The sequence below is a fragment of the Tachysurus fulvidraco genome, chromosome 24 (genome assembly GCF_022655615.1).
Source record: "Tachysurus fulvidraco isolate hzauxx_2018 chromosome 24, HZAU_PFXX_2.0, whole genome shotgun sequence".
In the NCBI taxonomy this organism is placed as follows: domain Eukaryota; kingdom Metazoa; phylum Chordata; class Actinopteri; order Siluriformes; family Bagridae; genus Tachysurus; species Tachysurus fulvidraco.
Window position 1 is genome coordinate 7,585,427 of NC_062541.1, and position 23,953 is coordinate 7,609,379.

Here is a 23,953-nt window from a genome sequence, read left to right on the forward strand (position 1 = left end):
TGATTTTAGACCGTTTGTCATCAAAAGAAAACACATAATCCGCTGCCTGAACCGAGTGAACAGGTGTAGCGCAATCTCTGTTACGGAGCTGGAGCTGACAGCAGGTGACGCAATCCCTAGAAATCTGTTAAATCTTCCATCACACATTACAGTGTGACAAATGGAACACCCATATAGCAAAGGTTAATTTGATTTCAGCTGAGTCAAACAGCACTCTCCTGTGCATAATGAGAGCGATCCAGCTCGAACATCTTACCATGCCTGCCAGTCTGACTTTGAGACATTTGCTGTTCCATTTTAAAGTGCAGCTTAACCCCAGGTGTTCACTATGTCATTACGGTACACACAGATGAGCAATTCGACCTTTGCGACAGGTTACAGAAACTCTTACGGTTGGTTGAGGTGCTAACAGAAATGGCATTTTTCTCTTTCACTTCATTCCAATAGGAGCAGATTTAATTCAATTTATTTATTTATTTATTTATTTTTACAAAATGACACACATACAGATCATCATCCTTGAGTAAAAATGACCACAGACGGTCGACTGGAAAAAGACCGGAGTAAAACAAATTTAAAGGAATGGCTTGGGTACATGTCAAGTCCACTACTTATGCCAATTCAGCTTACTAGCTTACATATGGTGCCTAAATTTTGCACTGGAGTTATTAGGCTAATGTCACTAACAAGAATTTTACTATAAAAATATAATTAGCAACAACTATGCAAACTACCTAGTATAACTACCTCCTAAAACTTTGTCGATCAGGGGTAAAATTCCTTGCTCACAAAAGTCTTGAGAGCAAATAACAAGACTGTAAACAGATGAGACATCCAGAGCACAGAATAAGCACATACTTATCTGTTCCCTTTAAATGAGGTAATGAATGATATGTGTTTATGTGTGTGTGAACAACATGCCACAATCATAATGTTTGAAACTGGAGTTGCTAAGCAACAGCTAATTTTGTCATCCAGTCATTCAGTGTTTTTTGATTCATTGAAAAACCTTTTTCTCTGCATCAAGACCACAACCCACCAGTTGGCAGTCCGTTTCTGGGCACTGTGTGATTCTGCTAACCGTGTAATGTATGAACAAATAAAAGCACATCACTTTGTTTTTAACCAATTTGAACATTTTGCTAATAAATCATCATCCCAATGTAGTGAACATAAACACTGAATTACTGATCATGGATCAATCTGTGTAAAAGCATCAGCTTATAAATGATGTAGGACACTTGCAGGATGTTAATTAATATCTATTTCATTAGCTAACAAGCAGCTCCAGTAGCACACAATATTTAGACACCATTTGCTTATTGAACTTAAGTGGAAAACAGGTACACTTGATTCATTCACCCCCATATCTCATACAGCCATTTCTTCAGTTATTCACCTTGAGGATGAACATATTTTTGCATGTTAGAATAAACAGTCTTTCATTAGTAGCCCTGAAGCCCAGCACAGGATCGTTAGACTCCAGACTGGCTACCTGTTGCTTGGCAATCTGGCCAATCTGGCGGCCTTGTTTGCGATTGAAGAGAACCGTGTCCACGGCTGCCGGCTGCCGGTAGATGAAAACTCGCCTAACGCACTCTGCAAGAGCCGCATATGAGAAATTGGGAGCGCATGTCGCAAACTTTTTATCCCTCTTCGAAGCCTGCACATAACCTAAGACAAAGCAGAAAAAAGGAGTTATGATGAGAGTGGCTGAAAACACACGAGTAAATTATGCGCGCAATTAGAGTGTAATTTAGTGAGCTTAACCATGGTGATTCGCAACAAGCCTGAAGCTGATGCTTAAAACTAATTACTGTTAATAACATAATCGTCCCCATCCTGAAGACTTATTTGTGACAGACATAGACAAGAGACCACAAAAATGCTACTTGTTTCTCCTTGCAATACCGTGTTATTATACTGCAAACACTACTGCATACACATGTTACAATGGCTTTTGAAATAGAACAATAAAGAAACTGTACTAGTGTTCTAAAAGATCAAAAAAAAATCTCCAGTGTCCAGATCTGACCTGAAAAAAAATCTTTATAAGAGTTAGAATAGAGACATCAGAATGAATGTGGTGACAGGAACCTAAAAGATGACAAAAAGAGGTTGGAGGCAGTTATAAAAGCAAAGGGTGTAAAAGTTAATTTATTCATCTTGTTTTATTAACTGCTTTATTGTGGTCAGAGCCTATTACGGGAACAATGAAAACCAAAAGAAAGAACACACGTACATGCACACTCCCACGCTCGTGCACACTCACACTCACACACACACTCACACATGCCCGCATGCAGCAGAACTGATTTGCTGAGACCATTAATAAGTTTCTAAAATGTAGATTGGTCCAAATTAGATAAAAATAGGATGTATTAATGATGCGTGAGCTTCACGCTGTTATCCAAATCTCACAGAAGGGTCCATGCTGAAGCCAACAGGCACGTGCCAGCTTTCACTGTTCACAACCCACAAGTACTAAAATTCCTGCAATGAGGACAACTTAATAGACATCAGATCAACTTAGTATCAGTACTTTTGGGCGATTTCAGGATTATATAAGGTGAAGCGTAGTTACATACTAGTGATTAATACATGTCTGTAAAGCTCAGACGTCATAGCAACGCTGTTGAACATCTTTAACTGCAGCATATTCTGGGAAATGTTGCTGGCACACCTAGGAAGAGCAGGACAGTCAGGCTGCCTATTGCTTCAGCAAACACTGCTGTTTGATGTGCAGGGGATGTCAACAGAGGATTTTCAGGGAGGAGAGTTATCTTTGGCTTCTGAGGGATCAAATACCCTGTAATATTGGATGTCAGCACAGGGATTGTGTGTGTGTGTGTGTGTGTGTGTGTGTGTGTGTGTGTGTGTGTGTGTGTTTCGTGTCTATTTTTTAAAAAGTGATATAGATTTTTTATTAACGTAAAAAAGTTATTTATCTGAAGCCTACAGACAGGCTGTGGTAAAAGACAATTTATCTGCATTAAAGATGTCTTTTATTTTAAGAAACATATTAGCTAATGTAGTCAGAGGGGCAGAAATATCACCTCTATCATGGAAAACATCCAGTCCAAAAGCAGCTAATAGAGTTCTAGAAGATTAAAGAAGGTTCATGATGGGACTAACCCAGTGCGTTGAAAGTGGCGATGTGTTCCCACAAAGCATCTGGCTGCTCGGGACGCGGCTGCCACAGCAAGGCGTCAACGTCGTGCCGGAGACAGAAAGCTGGCATTTCAGTTGGATTTATTTCTACAGTAAAAAGGTACTGGTGGCTACCGAGGTTCACCTAATGAAACAAAGACAAGAATTTTAGAATCATTTCAGCATCATTTAAGAATCTACTTCAGTATACATTTGATTGAAATTCATCCAGATGATAATATTGCCTTAGTACAGTTCCAGTACAGTTAAAGTTTCAGGTTCCATGTTTATGATGAAACTGCATATCTGTTGTTGTCGTATAAAATGAAAAAGGCACAAGAACTTCCAGAAGTTTGCCGTAATCAGCATTAATGTGTAATTTAGGGTACATTTCATAGATAAATAAAAGGTATAAACTATATAAAATATATATGTGAAAATATAAATGTTATATGTTTTGACATCTTTTTATAAAATATATAAAACTAACTCACTAAAATCATGTTTTTATTTAGTCTGCCTTTAACCTTTAAACCTTTTTTATTTATATAATGTTTTTATTTAGTCTGCTTTTAACCTTTAAACCTTTTTCATTGGATATGTTTTTATTTTGTCTGCTCTCTAAATTAGCTTAAAAGTCCTTATGATCTCATCAAGTTGCTTTGTTCTTTGCCACAAGAAATAAACAGGAGCTTCATGAATTCAGATTCAACTTTCAATATGCCCTTCTAGACACGGATTCTTCTAGAAGCCGACGTGATAAAAGCGACAGAGAACCATATTTCACTGCAGTGTAGAAAAATATAGATAGTTGAAATTCTCAAATGGTTAAAGGTTTTCCTTGGCTAACGTACCAATCAGTTTATAGACACTTGTGTGATGTGACATGACATCTTATTGCACTTTTGTGGTCAACATTCAAGCTTTTAATAAGTTTGGATGTAATAATCAAGTAGAAATGTAGATAATAACTGATAAAATGTAGCCAGCACAGAAATCTATGCTCAGCCTGTGATATAAATGAGAACAGAAGGGCAGATCCACTCCATGGTTTAATTATGGAGATCAGATGAAGGTGTGGATGCGACCGACTCTTCTGAAAGCCAGTATCCATGGCGTCAGTTCCGATTTCTAAAGAACAATAGGGCAAATAATAAAACCTCTCTCTTTATAAATAAAAAGCCTTTAAGCATTATTTCCATTGGTTCCTTCTAAACTTTGAGTGTCTGTTAATAAGTAGTTATGAAACAGCAACGTTATAATCTACATGCCACCATCTTCCTTCATAAACTCAGATTGTTCTGTCCTCAGTAATATCCCAAACACTTCACTAGAAGCGCATTAAAAGAAAGAGGACAAGTCGTTCCTCTTGCTAATACACACGCAATCAGGGTGTAATGAAACATCCTTCACCTTTATCAAAAAGCAGGGAAGAAACTTGAAATACCAAGTTTCCCAAGGACTGAAGTTAAATATCAAAGCCTTTTACTTAACTACGAGCTGTCTTAACTCCATTCAAGAGGCCAGGTGTGAATCATAAAGGTGACACACTGTTACACTCTCATGAGTTCAATTGGAGAACCTGAAGACCGTTCAGCTCTGTTCCTGCACTCTGCTGAGGGATACAAATGTACAATCAGAGTGCTCCAGGAAAAGCCCCAGGGGCAGCTTCTCTGGTGCCACAAATAACGTTTTTAAAGCTGAATGATAACAGCGAGTGCACTCATGAAAAGGTCAGCATGTTTCCATCACACCTCAAAGCGCACAATTTAATATCTGGAGGGAAGCTTTCGGCACAGAGAAAAGGCAAACAAAAGGAAGAAATAAGTAGTTCTTCCTCAAGGAATTCATAAAAAAGGGGCTCTGATGGACATGGGCACATACAGGGTTCAATATTTCGTTAGCAATAAAAAAAACCTGATTTGAACAGTACGTACACCTACACATAAATAATTTGTAAAGTGTACGATTAAGTATTTAAGTATTAAGCACTTTGTCTTTATTGGAAGTACAGCTGTAGACTGCTGAAGACTAATTTGTATACTTATCAAGAAATTGCAAGAAATTAACAGGTTAATTTTAAAGAAACGTGCTTAATGAAAATCTTTCATACAGTAGATGTGCCAACATTGCTAACAAAAATACTCTAGCATATGATGATCTTGCACACAAAAAAAACGACTGCATCGAATACTACTATGCTGTGGGAAAATAATCAGTGATGGGAAACTGTGATGCATGCTGACTTTTTTTTTCAACTTTAAAAGCTCACCCCAAGGCATTTAGACCCACTAATATCGCAGCAATCGGCAAACGATTACATTGAAGAGATGTATGTCATACGTTTATTCTTTTATTGAATGGCACATCTGCATAACAACCCTCTTGAGGCAAATACTGGAAGTGTTATTTTAATATGCTCCCATTTCTATAGTAAGCCCTTATGTAAACCTGTGATTTGCCTTGGAACTGCCTTCAGAGTAGCTGTTATAGAAAAACAATACTGTACCTTCTGGCCAATCAGAATTGAGAATTCAACATTGTTCTGTACACAGAAATTGAACCACATTTATTGATTTATTTTACACTCCAAGACATTTTACATCATTTCTATACATGCAGTATCCAGGATTGTAGATCAGAAGTAGATTAATATGTGAACCAGAAGCAGCTTTCAGCCACAACGTGTCCTACTGTTTTCCATCCGCGTAAGCACATGTCCTTGAAACTCACTTCAGGAAGGAAAACTAATAAGACTTTTAATGTTAAATTAAAGTTTCGTAACTCAAAGAGAAAAAAGTCCTTCAATGAAACCACTGGGTTTGGGAAATTAGCCAGAGCCTTAAACAAAACATTACTAAAACCTTCCTGGGATCTAGAACTTTCTTACCCTGAGTCACAAATATAAACACTTGTACAAATTGTGAGTGTGAAAAGACTCATAAAACATGCCAGCTGATTTACTAACAGCTTCTACAGAGGACTGCATCCATCAAAAAGCAACACGGCATGTAGTGTCAGTTTTGTGATTTAATGAACGTGCAAAACAGGGCGTTTTTGCAGTGAGTCACGTTGCACCCGCTATGCAATTAACTAAGCATGAAAGCTTCTTGTCAGATTTACATGCCACATCAATCATGTAATTCTTTATTTTAATCACCCACAACATGCCTGTTAATGGTTTGCACAACTTATCTGACTGTGCATGATAATTAGTATTAGTAATTATTTGAGATGTTAGTAAATCAGAGCCTCTATGTACTTTATGTACATTACATTACCGATGCAGTTGGAGTTTATGTAATGAGAATGATTGGGTTTTAAGTATAGATAAGTCATAGCAGTTAAAAATCCGAATGCATCTCTTTGTAAAAAATCACTGCAATCCTTTGTTTATCACAACTGCTGCTATATGGAAAGGGCACTAAAGCACAAATTGCTGTGATGTTGCCAATGACGTCATGTGCCTTGAGCTGGGGAAGGATTTGTAATAATAATAAAAATCTCTGACATTAACACTCAATAATTTGTCACAGCATCTCCACATGATTTTTATGGAGAGTCATTTTATTAATCTTCATTATTGACATGCTACTTGGACAGATGGCAGAACAAACACATGTAAAAGCAAACGCTTTCCCTGTACAATGCAAATGGGTCAGTTATAGAAGGCTAATCCCTAATAGAGTTGTTAGGGTCTGTCCCATATTTACTCTCACGTCTGGACTCACTACACACACATGCAATTGAATTAAATTATTAAGGGGATTTGAATTTAGAAAGGTTACCGTCTATGTTGAGTTTTGCATGTTTTTTTCCCCAAATTGTCAAGAGATTTGTTAAAATGCACTTATTTGCTCATATGTACAGTATACTGTATATATAAAGTGAGGATAAACTAAAATACTTTAACATCTAGGAGGTCTGATGCAGCTCACCATGAAGCAGACTTACTGACAGCGGCCCAGATTGAATTTTTCCCAATAACCCTGAAGTTTTATTTCACTTTCACAAATTCTACGGCAACTTGTTAATAATTGCACAAGTGCATTATGCAATAAAACATACACTTTAAAGCAGAGAGAGAGAGAAAAAAGAAGAAACTAAAGCTCCCTCACGTTTTCCAACCTCCAAGTTAGTAAGATAGATTTGGTCATATTACCGGTCCACAAAGAAAAAGGCAAAAACAACTGAAAGTGCAGAGTTCTTCTTCTGTCCTTCCATAGCAGTAAATCTAGTTTTTACAAAGCTGACATAAAACAGAAAACTGATTTGGAACGTTATTTCCACCACCCACATAGTGACGGCTTGTGTGAACATAGATTTAGTCCTGTGAATGAGCTGTTCCTATAGAAACAATAAGGAGAAGGAGTGCATTAATATAAACCTATGATTTCGAATAACGTGTGGCATACAGTCAGATCTGCTGCTAAGGATTCTTAATTAACCAGATCAGATTTGAGAATTCAACAATTGTGTTGTAAATGTTTTTTTTTTGTGGTGCTGAATGTTAATACCAATATAGCTACTTCTAAGAGATAGTTAACACTATAATATAAATTCTTTGCTTGCTAGCTTCTATAATCTTGCTAGTATCTATAATCTAGTTAATTTGAGGATGAAGTATTGCATCTGCTTTTTGCACTTGTTTAAACAAAAGAAAAATATTCTGTGGTTCTGTAGCCAGACAAAGCGGAAAAACCCTCAGATTTATTAAGTGTATCCTTGAGACTACTAGAGTTAATATTACCTGAGATTTGCAGTTCTAAAGGTCCCTCTTGAGACTGGATTCGTGCCCATCGTGTGCATTATTGGAGAATAAGGAACGCTTTCGTAACCAATGACGCAAGACAGTGTTTGTTTTGTTAAAACTTTTGAAACCATGGATTCGTTTTTTAATCAGTTTTTCTTACTGTTGTTTTCACTGAGCTTTTATACTGAGTGCTTCAGATGAACGCTCAGCGTATTGATCAATTGTGTGTGAAGTCCATGTACTGACTCACCACATGGGTGGGTTTCAAGGTGGCACCATCAAACCGCATTAATGTTGAATTGTCGTCAGGAAAGACATCACAGTCCTCCAGTTCCTGAGCGTTACACGGAGGCTTATCTTTGTCCGGGTTAGCATTCTGAAAAGACAGTGTGGAATATAAGAGGAAGAAGAAGGGTGTGAATATATAAAGAAAAAAAATGAGAATATGCAAATAAAAGAATACACAGAGCATGAAAGTGAACATATATAAGGAGGAGGTAGCGAAATAAAAGTCGTAGTTTGGATAATGAGTGAAAGAGAAGAAGACGGACCAGCTCTTCAGCAGTAAGGTAAGTGAGACTCTGATGGAGCTGTGCAGCCTGTTCCTCGTCCACAATATACTGTCCTCTCTTATCACCCAAAACCAGCTCGGACCAGAGCGGCCCCTCACTCCGCTTCTGCAGATGTACTTCCAAACTGGGTATACACACACACACACACACACACACACACACACACACACACACACACACACACACACACAACAACAGACACATAAGAACGAATACACTTTATCTTCACTCTTCTATAGACTGAAGCCACAAACAGCCTGACTGATTCGAAAAGGTCGTGATCATTTACCGTACATTTCCTCAGTGTGTTTTAATCATTTTACCTTATTTTCTCATTTATTATTATACCCGTGTTTTCAATTTAAACTTAATTCATATTTTCATGAACAAATCTTCAAAAGTTTTGGGTCCAATAGAGTAAAAGTCTGAAGTTTTCGCTTGTTCCAGAAGCATATACAAATGTATAGCTTCGTTTTGGAGGATGTTTTGGCCATTTTAGACTTTATCCACAGATATGTGAGTTATGGAAAACCCATCAAGAGTAACTTTGGACTCGGGATGTTGTTTCGGTCATTTATTATTTAAAATAAATAAATAAAATCTTCCATATAATATTCTCTCATATCTGTAACAAAGAAGTTTTTGAGTTTGTATATATTTGCAGAGATGCTTAGTTAGCATTGTTTAAAGGAGTCTCCACTGTGAGATCTTTAGAGAAATCAAAAAATTTGCCAACACATGAACATTTAATGTGGCGAGCTACATTTTTGTCTTATTAACTATAGTAGAGATAGAGAGACTGGTGAGAGAATAAATGTAAGGGGAAACAGGAACAGTGGAGTTTTACAATAAAATATTTCAACTTTACACTTTCTGCCCTGTTTGTTCAATGTGTATGTTTAAAAAAAAAAAGAAAGAAAGCCCCGAACTGAGTTTTAGGTTGATTGTGTCCTAAGTCTGTAACCTTGTTAGCCAGTGTCAATGTATTCATTGATAAAGACTTGAAAGCAATTTTATATGTCGTTCTGGATAAGGACGTCTGCCAAATGCCAGAAATGTAAATGTAAGGTTTTCTTCCTTGTGTATAGTATTGGATAGTGTAATCTGATTTAATCTAACAAGGCAGCTTTGGAAAAATTAGCTCCTAGAATTTCCCACCTTTTGTCATCTTTGATGGTCCAAACACTGGCCTCAGGGTCCACGGGGGCAAAAAGCTGACCCTGCAGCAGAGGTGCATAGTCTTTCACACCCACACACACGTTGTCCACCAACAGCTTGAAGCAGATGTCATCTTTCGTTGTGTCCTCAGGCAAACGGATGCACACCGTGACGTCTTCTTCAGTCTGCTGCCAAAAGTAGATGGGCGCTAAAAGCATAAAAATAAAAGGCTTATGAAAACCATATATTAGAAAAGAGTTTATTATTATTATTATTACTATTATTATTTCACTTGCTGAACAATAACAAGCCCGTAGTCTTAGCAGAGCGCTCAAGGATCAGAAGAAACAAATGAACAAAAGATTTCATTATGATGTTTTACCTTGAGGATGCATATTATACAGTGCGATGTCCTATTGAGGTTCCTTTGTTTAAAAATGATTCATTTAAATCAAAAGAGGGAAAAAATAACAACAACAAAAAAAAAAAAAACAATGAGCACATCTTTGTATGCTCTCCATTCCTCACTCAAGTACTTACTTCCTTTTCATGGCTGCAAAGTGGCCTGGGCAGATCCATGAGCTCACATCTGTTTCATTCATTTACAAATTACGAACGAGAATTTCAATAGAGAGTCATTTTGTACCTCAAAACAAAAATACAACGGTGTATAATTTCCAGTTCATCAAAATTATAAAGAAATCTATAGGTCTATGAGGATTATTTGAAATGGTATAGTAATGATACATCTTTTGGGCACTGGTCTGTGTTTCCTTTTAGAAGAGTTTGCTTCTTTCATTACAGCCCAAAACACAAGGGTATTTTTCAAAAAAGGAGTTGAAATAAAGAATTGATTGTTGACTCTTTCTCTCTCTCGCTCACACAAAACCATAATACTGAAATTAGAACAAATTTTCTCTACAGTGAACATGAGGATGTGGCTTTCCAGAGAAATGGGGGGGGGGGGGGGGGGGGGGGGGGGGGGGGTTCATTGTGCGCTTTTGTTGATGAGCTGCTAATCCGAGTCCTGATCTCTGTCTCGGTTTGGTGTCTAAAAAAGAGAAGAGGCTAATGCTCTACCTGAACATTAGCTGTGTGGGTGTAATGCTTGTGTGTGTCTGTTCAAAGCAACAACTCTCTCTCCCTCTCTCTCTCCCTCTCTCTCTCTATGTGTGCTGTAAATGAGCATCCCCTCTCCTGTGTGTGTGTGTGTGTGTGTGTGTGTGTGTGTGTGTGTGTGTGTGTGTGTATGTATGAAAATGAGCAGGGGTTTTTTTGTTACTGCGACTGGCTACTCTGACACAAGTTGCCTAATGCATCTCGGAGGCGTTCTCAGAGACTCTCAAGTCTTTTCATAAAGCTCCAAATAACAAACTCACGCTGTGAATTTTGAATGATCCATTAGCCTGAGCACATCAAAGAAAATGTTCAACAGCAGAACACAGTCTGCGCTTAGCTGGGTTTCTATTCAGTATGCAGCAGGTCTGGACTGATCAGTGGAAGATGACCAAAGGAAAGGGTCATGTCATGCAATGAATGTCCGCATTTACATCATTTCCAGTCCTAAATTGATTAAAGATAGCTTTGGTAAGCACGCATCATTCATGACCCTTTCTTTCATGGTCTAGCAAACCTTTTCATCAGTAATGCCTTGAGAGAGAAAAAAACAATTTTAAAAAAACATTTTTCTCTCTCTAAAGAAAAGTACAGCGAAATGAAATTCCATTAAGATAATAAAAACCTCCCAGATACAAAATCTGTTTCCCCTTTAACAATAATACAGTCTATTAAGCTTGTAAATCTCTGTTTCGGAACCTTTAGTTTAAATTAAATGTCTTTGGACTGACCACAAATGCGTGTGCAAAGAAATGCAGCATGGCATCTAAGTGAAAGTAAAGTGTAGAGTAAAAAATATAGACATTGACATTCAGGAAAATGCTGAATGATGAGCATAATCGTAGGGTGCAGAGGAGGAAGAGGAGGAAGAACAACAACAAGAACGAGAACAACATCAACAACAGCTTGGTGGTCCTGGGGTCACCGCTTCTAATTTGAGCCACCACTTGCAGCAAGGATTGAGCTGCAGTGTAAAGGAGTACCACAAAAAGTAACAAAAGTAGTTCAGCAAAGTAGAAAAGGGAAAGCAGGACAGTAGAGAAGTGGCAGAAAAGAGGGAGGGTCTCTCTGTAGCACATCTGAAGCTGTTGCCTCAATGCCTTGTGAGAAGATGCCACATCAATGTAGTCTCTTAGGACAACAACCTCCTGATCAATACACAACTGTCAGTCTGTATCTGACTGTAGAAATGACATTATTCATAATAACACTCTCTCATGTTTAGAATAATTTATAATCACATCCTCCAGTGTCACCCAAATGAGGATGAGGTTCCCTTTTGAGTCTGGTTCCTCTCAAGGTTTCTTTCTCTTCCATCTAAGCGAGTTTTTCCCTCACCACGGTCACCTCAGTCACCTCAGACTTGTTCATTAGGGATAAATACAAACGTATTTAAATACAAGTCTAATGTTAATCTGGAATCTTTGTATTATATTACTCTTTGTATAATAAACTTTTTTGTACTATATTTCTTATGTTCTGAAAAGCTGCTTTGAGACTTTCGCAAAAAAAAGTACAATACAAATAAAATTGAATTAAAAAAATTCATTTATTCTCTATTAGTAAAGCAGGGGTTGTAAAAATGTATAAATATGTGAGCTGTATATAAAGTGGGAACATCAAGTGTAGGAAAAATACCTGAGCCTTGTTTCTTAGAGAAATTGTGGCAGATCATTCCAAGGTAGAAGCCACTTAATGTCAATACGGCTTGTTGACAGTCTGTCTGTAAGAAGCCATTAAATCTGAACGGAAAACACCGATGTGTGTGAAAAGTTGTATTAAAAAATAGAAAAAAGTACAAAATTTCAAGCAAAAATACCTTTTGCTTTGCCTATTTTGCTCAACGCTCAGCATATGGAACTGACTTAAAAAAAGAAGCCTTGGCTAATTTATTTTTACCCCAAAGGGCACATATACTCTCTATACATTTTCTCCTCATTTAGTGTTCCTTGGATGTTTTCCCTGCTGTTTAATCGCATTTCAGTCCACTAAACCAGCCAGACAGAAACAATGTGCATGAATATACAAAAAAATTAGGGTTCAGATTAAGCGCAGATAAAGTCTAAACACTCCCGCTGAGCGAATTAGCACTTTGCATGGGTGCTATTGATATAAATAAGATGGAATGTGTTAACTACAGTACTCGTAATACTCCATTGAGTAAAAAAAAAAGGGCTATATAATTACGGATACTAAGTAGGAATACTCAATTTATTTATATATAAAAAATAATAATAATTAAAAAAAAGGTGCTGCATTTCAGTTCTGATACTGAAAGTCTTGCCATCAGTCTTAAGAAAACTCCGTGATCTCAAGTCCAATCCTGTGACTTATAATCCTGTGACTCTTTATAACCAAGATGAGAAGAAAAGTATCAAAACACACAAAAAGCATTTCCTCTTGGGGTTGAGAGTGATTATTTGAGTTTGTCAGCTCATTCATTCTGGTCCTTCTCATCTGATCTCTCCCTTTAACAAGGTTCCTCAGCCTGCAGAAATTCCATACACATTTCTTTTCTCACCATTCTTTGTGAACTCTAGTGACTTTGTTGTGTGAAAATCTCAGGAACTCAGCAGTTTCTGAAATACTCAAACCAGCGCATCTGGCACCGACAACCATGCAATGGTTAGGTACAGAGTTAACACCCTTTCTCCCATTCTGATGTTCGATGTGAACATTACCTGAAGTTTTTGACGTGTATCTGAAAGATTTTAAACAATGAGGTGCTGCCAGATAATTGCATGAATGTGCAGGTGAACAGATGTTCCTAATAAAGTGGATGGCGAGTGTATAGCGATTAACAATACGTCACACATATACAGTGAAAGGACAATGCTTCCTTGACATATAAACATCCAATACATTTGACCAACTTTAACCCTTTTTAACCAGTACGTGGAAATCGGCTTAGCGGACGATTTCAATCTATAGACGAATTATTTTATGGCCGAAAATCTGATGTAAAACAAGTCAGGACACTGTTAATCTAACAGATAATCTTACACAGAATTTTAGTGGTTGAAGACAACGGCTTCAAATTTTAGATATCTATATAAACACGCACTTGGGGAAAAGGGTTTGATTTGACTGTTTACCTCAAATATATAAAAATTTGTGTGGAAAATAAAATAATATTTAAGAATATTTAATAATAATTTTTAGAATATTTTAATAATAATAAATTATGTATTTTTTTAACTTAACTATGAATATATTGTCCTTAGTAAGAAAGGTTAAAACAAAATTACTTCTGAAAGTAAACACTCAAGAATTGAAGAATTTGTAGCTTTTCTATATCAGATATTATCTACAATTGTGGAGTGTGACATGACATTCAAAGAAATTCAAGGCTAAACATGGGGACCACTAAAATAGGAAGAAATTCATATTTTTGGCCTCTGGGAAGCATTTACCAGAATGAAGCCACTGTATAAAGTGCGGCACAGACGAACCCACTGTTACTGTGCAACATTCAAGCTGGACTTTATCTGGTGTTTCATGCATGGTGAAAATTCACACTTTTATTTAACACGCACATATACAAGAACATCCCCAGAGCTGAACGAACCGATACTGCGTGTGTCCAGCTGGACCTTCATCAACACGAAGGTGTTATTATAACATCATAGGTGCTAATGTAACTCTGGGGGATTTATCTTGTTGCTGCAAGAGATTATGTTTTTGTCTAATAATTCTCTTCTGCTCTTAGAATTATTACCCAACATGCTGCAAATCCACCTTAACTGAACACGCTCATGCTTCACGTTCCATGTTTTGATAAAGAGGGATGTGTTTTTTGTTTTCCATAGAATTCCAAGAATGACTGTTGGAAGCGTTTTTTTTTCTCTCTCGATCGGAGGGTCTGAATGTAGCGTGATATTTAGAAAGGCTTGATGGAAGAATGCAGGTTAAATAAAGCTTAGCAAAAGAAAAAAACCATATGGTCCTCACTGCTTGTGCATTTTTTACCCTTTCTGTAGTGGTTTATGTTGAATCATGGCATGATTTCTTCTCTAGTTTCTATGGAGACCAGTTCAAGGACACTTTGCACATCTATGTTTCCTCAAGTTCAATTTTAGTCCCATAAAATTTGGGCCATTTGTAATGGTTTGTTTAACATTTCTAAGTCACAGAGATACTGAAATTTAGTCTCAGGTCATCGCTTGCCATGCACAAATAACTAGATTTGGAAATTCTTATGCAATTTTTTTATGAACTTATCTCAGATACGGACCACCCGATGACAATGTAGCTTCATAATGACAGAGGATACCGTAGATGTATTTGAGACTAGATTTAGATTTTCTCTAACATTCGTGAAAGCCGTTTGGGGAATGAGCCCTGACTTGAGGGTTAATTAGTGTGAAGTGTGAAGGTCCTGCTGCCAAATGCAGGCTTTGTTCTGCAAAGATAAATCTTCACTTAGACAAGTTATGCACTTGTTATTTAATTGAATCAAAGACTTTCCTTTTCAACAATATATACAACTTAAAATGTGGTCACCCAAATATGGATGAGGTTCCCTTCTGAGTCTGGTTTCTTTCAAGGTTTCTCATCTCAGGAACCATCACTTTTCCTTGCCACCATAGCCTCAGGCTTGCTCATTAGGGATAAAAATTAGAATTAAATAGTAACTTAATTTAAATAAAAACAATAAAAAAATATTTTATTATATTTCTATACTTTTGTAAAGCTGCTTTGAGACAATGAAAGTCCAATAAAAAACAAAAGAATTGAAATGGTCTTAATTTTATAACTGCCCCCGAAAGCATTCACACACCAGTGATTGTTTCTCTAATATATTTAAATATTTTAATTCATAAATATTCATTTATTTTTGCTCAATTTATTCAGTCTTTTCACAAGATTAAAATGATTTATTTACTTATTTAAATAAAGAGAACTGATTTATTTACTTATTTAAATGTTCTCTGAATCAAACTGAAAAAATCAAAACTAAAGAAATTATAATATGCAGATAATATGTGTTCAACTGAACTCTACCTGTGTATTACCGCACAGTAAACATTTCTAAATATATAAAGATTTTATTTACAATTAGAGAGTGAATAGTTATCAATTAAGCACTTTTTTCCTTTTCAAATAATTCCAAAAGTCATCTAAATAAGTTGTTAAGAGACTGATGTGGCTTCAGGTGACTGACACATGTTATATTGTAAATGGTTACACAAGAATAATTTAAACATTAAAAAGTGATGTTCAGTAACTCAAAAGAACACCAGCCCCATAGTGCTGAAATCTAAAGAGCCATCTCTAAACAGCTGGAGTCTTCTCTGTGATTTATTACGTTTTCCTCTCTCGGCTCAGTGGGAGTGATGAGAATGTTGTGAGAAGTTGCCATTAGGAGGAGAGAAAAAAGCATCAAAAGCCTCACCTCTGTGTTCAGTGTTATGCAACAGAGTGATGACATTTACATCAATATTTATAGGGTTTAGTGCACTTATTCTTCCCAACACCTCAGTTAAAGGCTCAGCGTGTATCAGGATTGACTGAAGTCATCCAAGTGTCAACATTCTCACAATGTTATCATGGCATGTAACACAATGACTCACACAATACAGTCAGATTACCAGATAAATACACTAGAAGGTTTTGTTTTTTACTGACCGCTGTTTTCCACCTCCATGTCTTCAGGTGGTTTTTCCTCCAGTGGAACGCCATCTACCTGTGTAAAGGTGAAGGGTTTTTCTGATGCCACCATCACCCCTTTCCCCTGAGGCTCCACAGCAGTGTAGTGAGGTACTGACTTGCCCTTCATCAACCTCCTTTTCCTCACTTCATACTTCTTTTCTTCACCTGCACAAATAGGATTGGAACTTGCCTCAATTCTATTATGAGTTGCTATGAATTAAAACCAAGCCCAAAGAGACACGCAGGCACACACACACACACACACACACACACACACACACACACACACACACACACACACACACACACACACACACACACCTACTTACAGACATGCACCTACTTACAGACATGCACACATACATACACACACCATTCACATCTACACATACACACAAATATACATTTACACCTACATATACACATGCACACATACATATACTGTACACATACATACACAAGCATACACACACACCCCATTCAGATCTACACACACACACACACACAAAAATACATACACACCCCTTTCACATCTACACACACACACACACACACATATACACATACATACTCTCATACATACACAAACACAAGCGTACACACTCATCACGTTCACATCTACATACACCACTATACATTCACACCTACATATACACACACACCCGCACACACACAAATGTACATACATACACGCACACTCACCCGCAAACACAAATACACATTATTTGCATTCTTGTTTGCAACTAAAATAAATATGTGATTTAATCCTGACTGCATATTCAATGTAGAACTCATTGCTAGTTATGCCATATGAAGCCAGGACACAATTTCCATTAGTAAGTCTCCTTTATATGCAAATCTCAGGTGCTGTAATGGGATATAAACGTTTTTTTCCCGAAATGACTGGATTTTCCTGAATGCTCCAAAGATTTATGAATAGTCAATTTTCCAATTTGACAAATGAAGCCTATTGCTAACCCTACACTTCTCTGAGCCTGTCAGTCTCCATGAAAGTTAAAATGTTATCTCATTGCTGGCAAACAGTTTTAAAATCAAGGCGTTAGAAACGGTTTATTATAGTGTTCCCATCATATAACAAAACTCTGTGCATTATATAACATTAAATATTACTGTATTGAACCTTGCACTAGTGGCTGCTTTCTGAGGTAAAAATTTCCCTGGTTCTTTTTACAAGAGCTCAACATATCCAAGACATCGTAAAGATAGCGGTGATGTTTGGGTTCATTATTATTAATCATTGTTATTCTGTCTTTACACACCTACGGACTACAAAATCCAGTAAAACTGCATGTAGACATCTAGACACATTAAACACTGAGGTCTGGTACATTTTATTAGAAGATAGCTTTGTAATTCTAAGTCAAAATTCTACTGGTTTAGAAATTCGATAATCAACTCTGAATCATCATCATGCTCACCAGCAGAGTTGTCCACAGTCACCCATTCGAGCGTGGTGGAAAATCCGCTGCCTTTGGTATCATCTGGATCTTTTTGGATACGTAGCAGCAGCAGCTCGATCGTATGAACCGCTGCCTGGACGTGGGAAACGCTGTTCAGGATGGTGAAAGGCTCCCCGAGAGATTCGCTGAACATGGGCTTGTTTCAGGAAGAGTAAAAATCATCATATGATCAGCACCATATTTAGAGAATGGTTTATAAGAATAACAGAACAATTTTTTTAATGCCCTGGAAATACTACAACTGCATAACACAACTCGTGAGGCTTTGTTCAAATGAACAAAACTCATGTGAGTTCTTACAAAACTGCATATTAATTCAATTATATTTCATGAACCTGTTTTACAGTTAAAATTTAACAGTCAATTGTAACAAGTAGTGATGCTGCGAGTTTATATTAGCATAACACAAGTGCCAATACATTTTAAATTAAGTAGCTTCAGCACAGAAACATTTTACCAAATGATGAGAGAAGAATTCTCTGGAATCACATGATTTTTTTTTTTTTCTTAATGTAAACACTTCTGTTTATAAACCCATCAGGTCAGAATTACTGAGGTAATTACCTGAGGTTACTAGCCGCTTTTTGTCTCTTTTAAAAGGTTGCTTTAATAACAGAAAGTAAGCTAAACAGCCAGGAATTATTAATATTTCATCATAGCTTTCTCTCTTACTTCCCACTTTAGATGGGAGCTCTCTCCTCTTTTGCTGGTGTGTAACAGGGTCAGAGATCCGGCCCCGTCTGAGAGGGCGGCCCAGGTAGCAGAGGTCAGACTCAGAGAGGAGCAAAGCCTGTCGAAATCAAGTGAGCTGGGGTCAGAGGTCAGCCGAAACACCTCTCGAGGTTTCCCCAGTGCCGTGTCCTAGAGAGAGAGAGAGAGAGAGAGAGAGAGAGAGAGAGAGAGAGAGAGAGAGAGAGAGAGAGAGAGAGAGAGTTCAGTACTTGCATGAGTGTAACGTGTACTAATCCCCATCTACTACACTCAAACTCGCAGTGTGAGAGGGGATTATCATGGTCCTAGTGTCAAACAGCACCAGCTCTTCCTAACAGGCCTGCAGTTATGAATCTGGATATAATCATGAATTATTGTTTCATGTTACCTAAATTTTGTATCATTACATTCTGTCCTGTTGCTAGGCACCCCAGCAGCCAACCAGGTTTTGAGGTTTCATGACTCACTGTGGTACCCAGTGTGTTGATTTGTATGAAATTACAAAAAAAAATAGCTGTCCCAGAACAAGCTCACAGAGCTTTCACCGAAACTCATCACTCTAACATTGGCTGACAAGAAAATATCCCTGATAATAAATATACCTCCCCTAGAGATAAGTGCAATACAAGGGCCAGCGTGAGACAAGGGCCATTGCTAGAAAAGGGCCATTGCTAGACAAGGGACAGCACGAGACAAGGGACAGCACGAGACAAGGGACAGCTAGATAAAATAACACAGCCATGTAATAGTTTTTGCATATAAAGAACGTTTCCAGTCTGTTGTGCAAAACAGTTTGCAGCAGCAATTAAAAATGTGCTGTGCAAAAACTGCAGACTGACATCACGGACACTGTTCAGCTAATCTGTAATCATGAGCACATCATCACGTGCTGACGGCAACCACGCGAGACTCCAAAACTAACGTAAAGCGCCGGAATTCTGTACACATTTTTTACCGATTAAGCAGATTTTTTTTTCTGCTAAAATGAAATTTCATACAGACATTCAAAAGAAGACGATTTCACAAAACATCAGAGTCTCCAGTGTCAGTGCTCCAGTTTTAGCAGATTTTACAATACTTAGCTTTAGATGTAAAGGATTTATAGATACCAAAAGCAGAACATTTATTACAGCTTACAAACTGCAGAGACACGTGACTGTGACTTCAGAATTCTGTTTTTCTCTTTACAAAATAGGCCATCCTGAAAAATGAGCTCAATTTACCTGATGATCGTTAATCACACCGTGATCACAGTGAACAATGTGAAAAGGAAAAAAGAAATAGCTGCGAGGAGGCACTGAGCTTCAGTCAACATGAAGTTTCCTATATTATCTAAATATAAGTTTGATATAAATTATATATTACCTTTTGGTTCGGTTTTCTCCATTCATTCACTGTTCACTGTGTAAATTAAAGCCTGTTCAGAACTTCTGATCTACTCCAAGTGAACATAAACTGAGCTCCAGAGAGATGATTAGTGCATAATTACAGCATTCAGGATAATTTCCCACTGCTGGGCATTAAAGCATGAAAAATGCACAAGAAAATCAATGCTATTAAATATTATATAGTTCTGAACTCAGCTGCTCCGCATGAAACCACTGAAATTTGTATTTTATACTAATGACATGCATATGAATAAAATAATAAAACAGACTCATAATTTTGGTAATTTTGTGTGATGTTCAAAATGTTCAGACAAACATACTTTATTCTAAAAGACACAGGAATAAAAAAATCCAACCTGAAATCGCACCTTCGATACAGACAGAAATCAAGTAGTTACACAAAGATCTGACCGCTCAAGTGTGTCCAAATTAACAACAATTAAATCAAGACTAATACTGAATGTCCAAAGTGTGTGTGCCACCTAGTGCTAGCACAAAATAACACCATTAAACTGGTCAAATAATTTCAGGACAAGATGATGAGTACAGGATGCAAAAATCTCTCAAGATAAACAGTTTACTTAGAATGATCCTCATTGTCCTGCTAATAAGGTGACTAGGGAAATGAGAATATATGTACAGTTTATACTGTGTACACACATGTTAATGAGATTATATCCAATTATTCACAACTGCACTGTTACATACTGTTATGATTACAGTATTTATATTAATTGTTATATAAAATAAATACAATCGGATTTTATACATTTTGTATTTTGGACGTTTACACGAGTTATTTATTATTTTGGTTCATATATCAAAAGGGAACTTTTGGGGAAATGTTTCATTGTTCATTCATTCATTCATTTTCTACCGCTTATCCGAACTTCTTGGGTCACGAGGAGCCTGTGCCTATCTCAGGCGTCATTGGGAATAGAGGCAGGATACACCCTGGACGGAGTGCCAACCCATCACAGGGCACACACACAATCTCATTCACTCACGCAATCACACACTACGGACAATTTTCCAGAGATGCCAATCAACCTACCATGCATGTCTTTGGACCGGGGGGAGGAAACCGGAGTACCCGGAGGAAACCCCCGAGGCACAGGGAGAACACGCAAACTCCACACACACAAGGCGGAGGCGGGAATCAAACCCCAAACCCTGGAGGTGTGAGGTGTGCTAACCACTAAGCCACCGTGGCCCCTGTTTCATTGTTTTCAGATTATTTACATATATACTGTAATTCTTATTATTATCATCAGACATCTTTGATAGAGGCTCATAATAAGAAAATAGTGTTTAAGTGATTGATTTAAAAAGAAAATGTCTATCTATCTATCTATCTATCTATCTATCTATCTATCTATATTAAATAGAGAAGGTAAGCAATGCTTTGCTATATTCAGTGTCCATGGAGAGACTCACAGTATTTGAAAATATGCTGTGAAATTGTTCACTCGATTATAGAACATACTGTAAAGCCCTTCTCATTGTTACTCATGAACCTGACTGAACCCCTGCTTACCTCCAACCCTCCCTCCCTCCATCCATGCATCTACTAACCAATCAATCAGAAGCTCAGATTTGCAAGGCTGAGCTATTTGCTGAAATGTATTTTTTTAAGGTGAATTTTTAAAAAAAAAAGTTTTTACATCTAATTCATGTTAAATCCTGAAGAGATCAATCGCAGGTTGATCTTAATGCTGATATTTACGGTCATTAGACAGTGTTTAAGAAACTCACCAGCGTGACCTTCATATTGAGCACTCTTCCCTTGCAGTCGATGAAGTAAACACTCTCTTCGTCCCAGGGATCAGAGTGGAGGTAATTGTACATGCCAAACGCCTTCATGTGGTCCAGAGTGTACTGACTGTCTTTCAGTTTCACCTCTGCCACCTCTGGAAGAGAGAGAAAGAAAGCCAAGATTTCACATTAATAATAATAATAATAATAATAATAATAATAATAATAATAATAATAATATGAGGATAAAATTAACATTCTAATGTTAAAGCTATGAAAGTGCCAATGACATTTTTTAATAAGATTAAAGTATATTATCCACTAAGCCAAGCTTTCTGCAGGTTCTGCATAATACAGTTTGTTTTCTTTTTGTTACTGAGGTTTAGGCTTACATTTAGGTGTGTGTGTGTGTGTGTGTGTGTGTGTGTGTGTGTGTGTGTGTGTGTGTGTGTGTGTGTGTGTGTGTGTGTGACTGGTCATCACTCCAACATTTTATTTGTCAGGGTCATATTCCGCTTGATAAATAATAAGCAAACAATTTAAATATTCTTTAAAAAAAAAAGAAAGAAAAGATAAAATATTAACACATTCAAGTGATTTGTCAAATAAACACAATGTTGTTCTTTCTGTTTAGAGTTCAAAAGAATCTGTGAGAGGAGTTCCTCTTGCCACTTACACCTACTTCTTTTTCATCTCTCTCTCTCTCTCTCTCTCACTCTCACTCATCCTATATAGAGACCCTAGAGCCTGAATATCAGGGGCAGAAACACCCTGGATAGGGTGCCAAACCATCACAGGGCACAATCACATACACACTTAGACAATTGGGGCAATTAAGAAATGCTAAACAGCATACAACACATCAGCAAATGTCCTTGGATTGAATGAAGAAACCCCTGAGGAAAAGGTTCTCACACACCACACACACACACACACACACTCACACTCACTCACACTCACTCACACTCACTCACACTCACTCACACACACACACACACACTCTCACACACACACACACTCTCTCACACACACACACACACACACACTCTCTCACACACACACACACTCTCTCACACTCACACACACACACACACACACACACACACACACACACACACACACACACACACACACACACACACAGCAGTGGCAGGAATCGAATCCCAAACCCTGGAAGTACCTGCTCACCACTTAGCACTAGAAGAAACTGCTAAATTTCAGCAGCTACAAAGACAAGCTCTGGTGTAAAGCTGATCACATTAAGCATTTAACTCTGACAGACAATAAGATGTATTTTTCATCTCACCTGCATCCAGTTCCACATTATAACATGGAATTGAGTCTAAGGACAGTCTGTAACTTTCAAAGCCGGGATCCAGCAGATCTCTGTTCACTTTCAGAGAACAATTCGCATTCGCCATGTTCGTATTTATCGACAATACAATTTAAACTATCGTGGAGGGAAATTAATACAAATCTAGTGCTATATATCTAACTGTAGACGTACAACTAAAACTCATGCTTCCGGTGGGAGCTTTCTAAACGGACCGCTAGCTCGCGCTATGAATCCTGGGAAATGTAGTGCGTTCCTACAGGAATTTACAGCATTTAAAGTTACTTAAAACCCCATTTTAGATTTTTGAAACGAAAAGGAATATCAAACGTTATTAAAGAAGTATGCAAATTCTTACAAATTTGCGATTCTTATACATTCTGTCTGCAATACATTTCACAATAACTCCCCTCAGTAATTTGCTTCAGAATGGAACCGGAACTTTGAAATCGTGTTTTCCTCCGGTTAACATACGAGGTTACAATGCACTGTAGTGAATTGACAGTCACCATAATAATCACCATTTTGTAAAAGTATATAAATTTAAATATAAAATATGGCAATATTGTTTTATTGTTATTTTCAAGATATTCAAGAAAAAAATGATAAAGCGTGAAATAATTTGTAATTCTATATTTTTTATTTTAATTACTAATGACGTAAACAGACACACAGCACTGTGGCCTCTGATTTCAGAGCTGTATCCAAGACAACTAAATCAATACTAAAAACGTAGATATATAAAGTGCTCAGTTCGGTATTGTGAATAGAATCCAGTATGTTTTCAACTGAGAGCATAAAGTGTGAGTGCCACCTAGTGATGGAAAGCATTAACAGCTTTAATTGGTGAAATAAAAGAGATGAAAACCTTCAGAAAGTGTACA

The 23,953-nt window shown here is 37.3% G+C and overlaps 1 protein-coding gene across 2 annotated transcripts; it reads right to left on the reverse strand.

Moving 5' to 3' along the window:
- Positions 1-463: 463 nt before the first annotated feature.
- On the reverse strand, positions 464-23,489 carry nudcd1 (NudC domain containing 1). Of its 2 annotated transcripts, XM_027175827.2 has the most exons (10): positions 23,043-23,481; positions 21,737-21,891; positions 18,555-18,743; positions 17,841-18,018; positions 16,378-16,566; positions 9,634-9,841; positions 8,455-8,599; positions 8,154-8,279; positions 3,136-3,295; positions 464-1,674 (listed from the first exon to the last, which is right to left on the reverse strand). In XM_027175827.2, the coding sequence occupies exons 1-10, from the start codon at positions 23,155-23,157 to the stop codon at positions 1,388-1,390; spliced, it is 1,752 nt and encodes a 583-aa protein (XP_027031628.2). In that variant the 5' UTR covers positions 23,158-23,481; the 3' UTR covers positions 464-1,387. The 2 variants fall into 2 exon arrangements, with proteins under 2 accessions (XP_027031628.2, XP_027031629.2); XM_027175828.2 differs by lacking the exons at positions 464-1,674; positions 3,136-3,295 and adding an exon at positions 5,272-7,497 and having other exon boundaries at positions 23,043-23,489.
- Between the last annotated feature and the right edge of the window lie 464 nt (positions 23,490-23,953).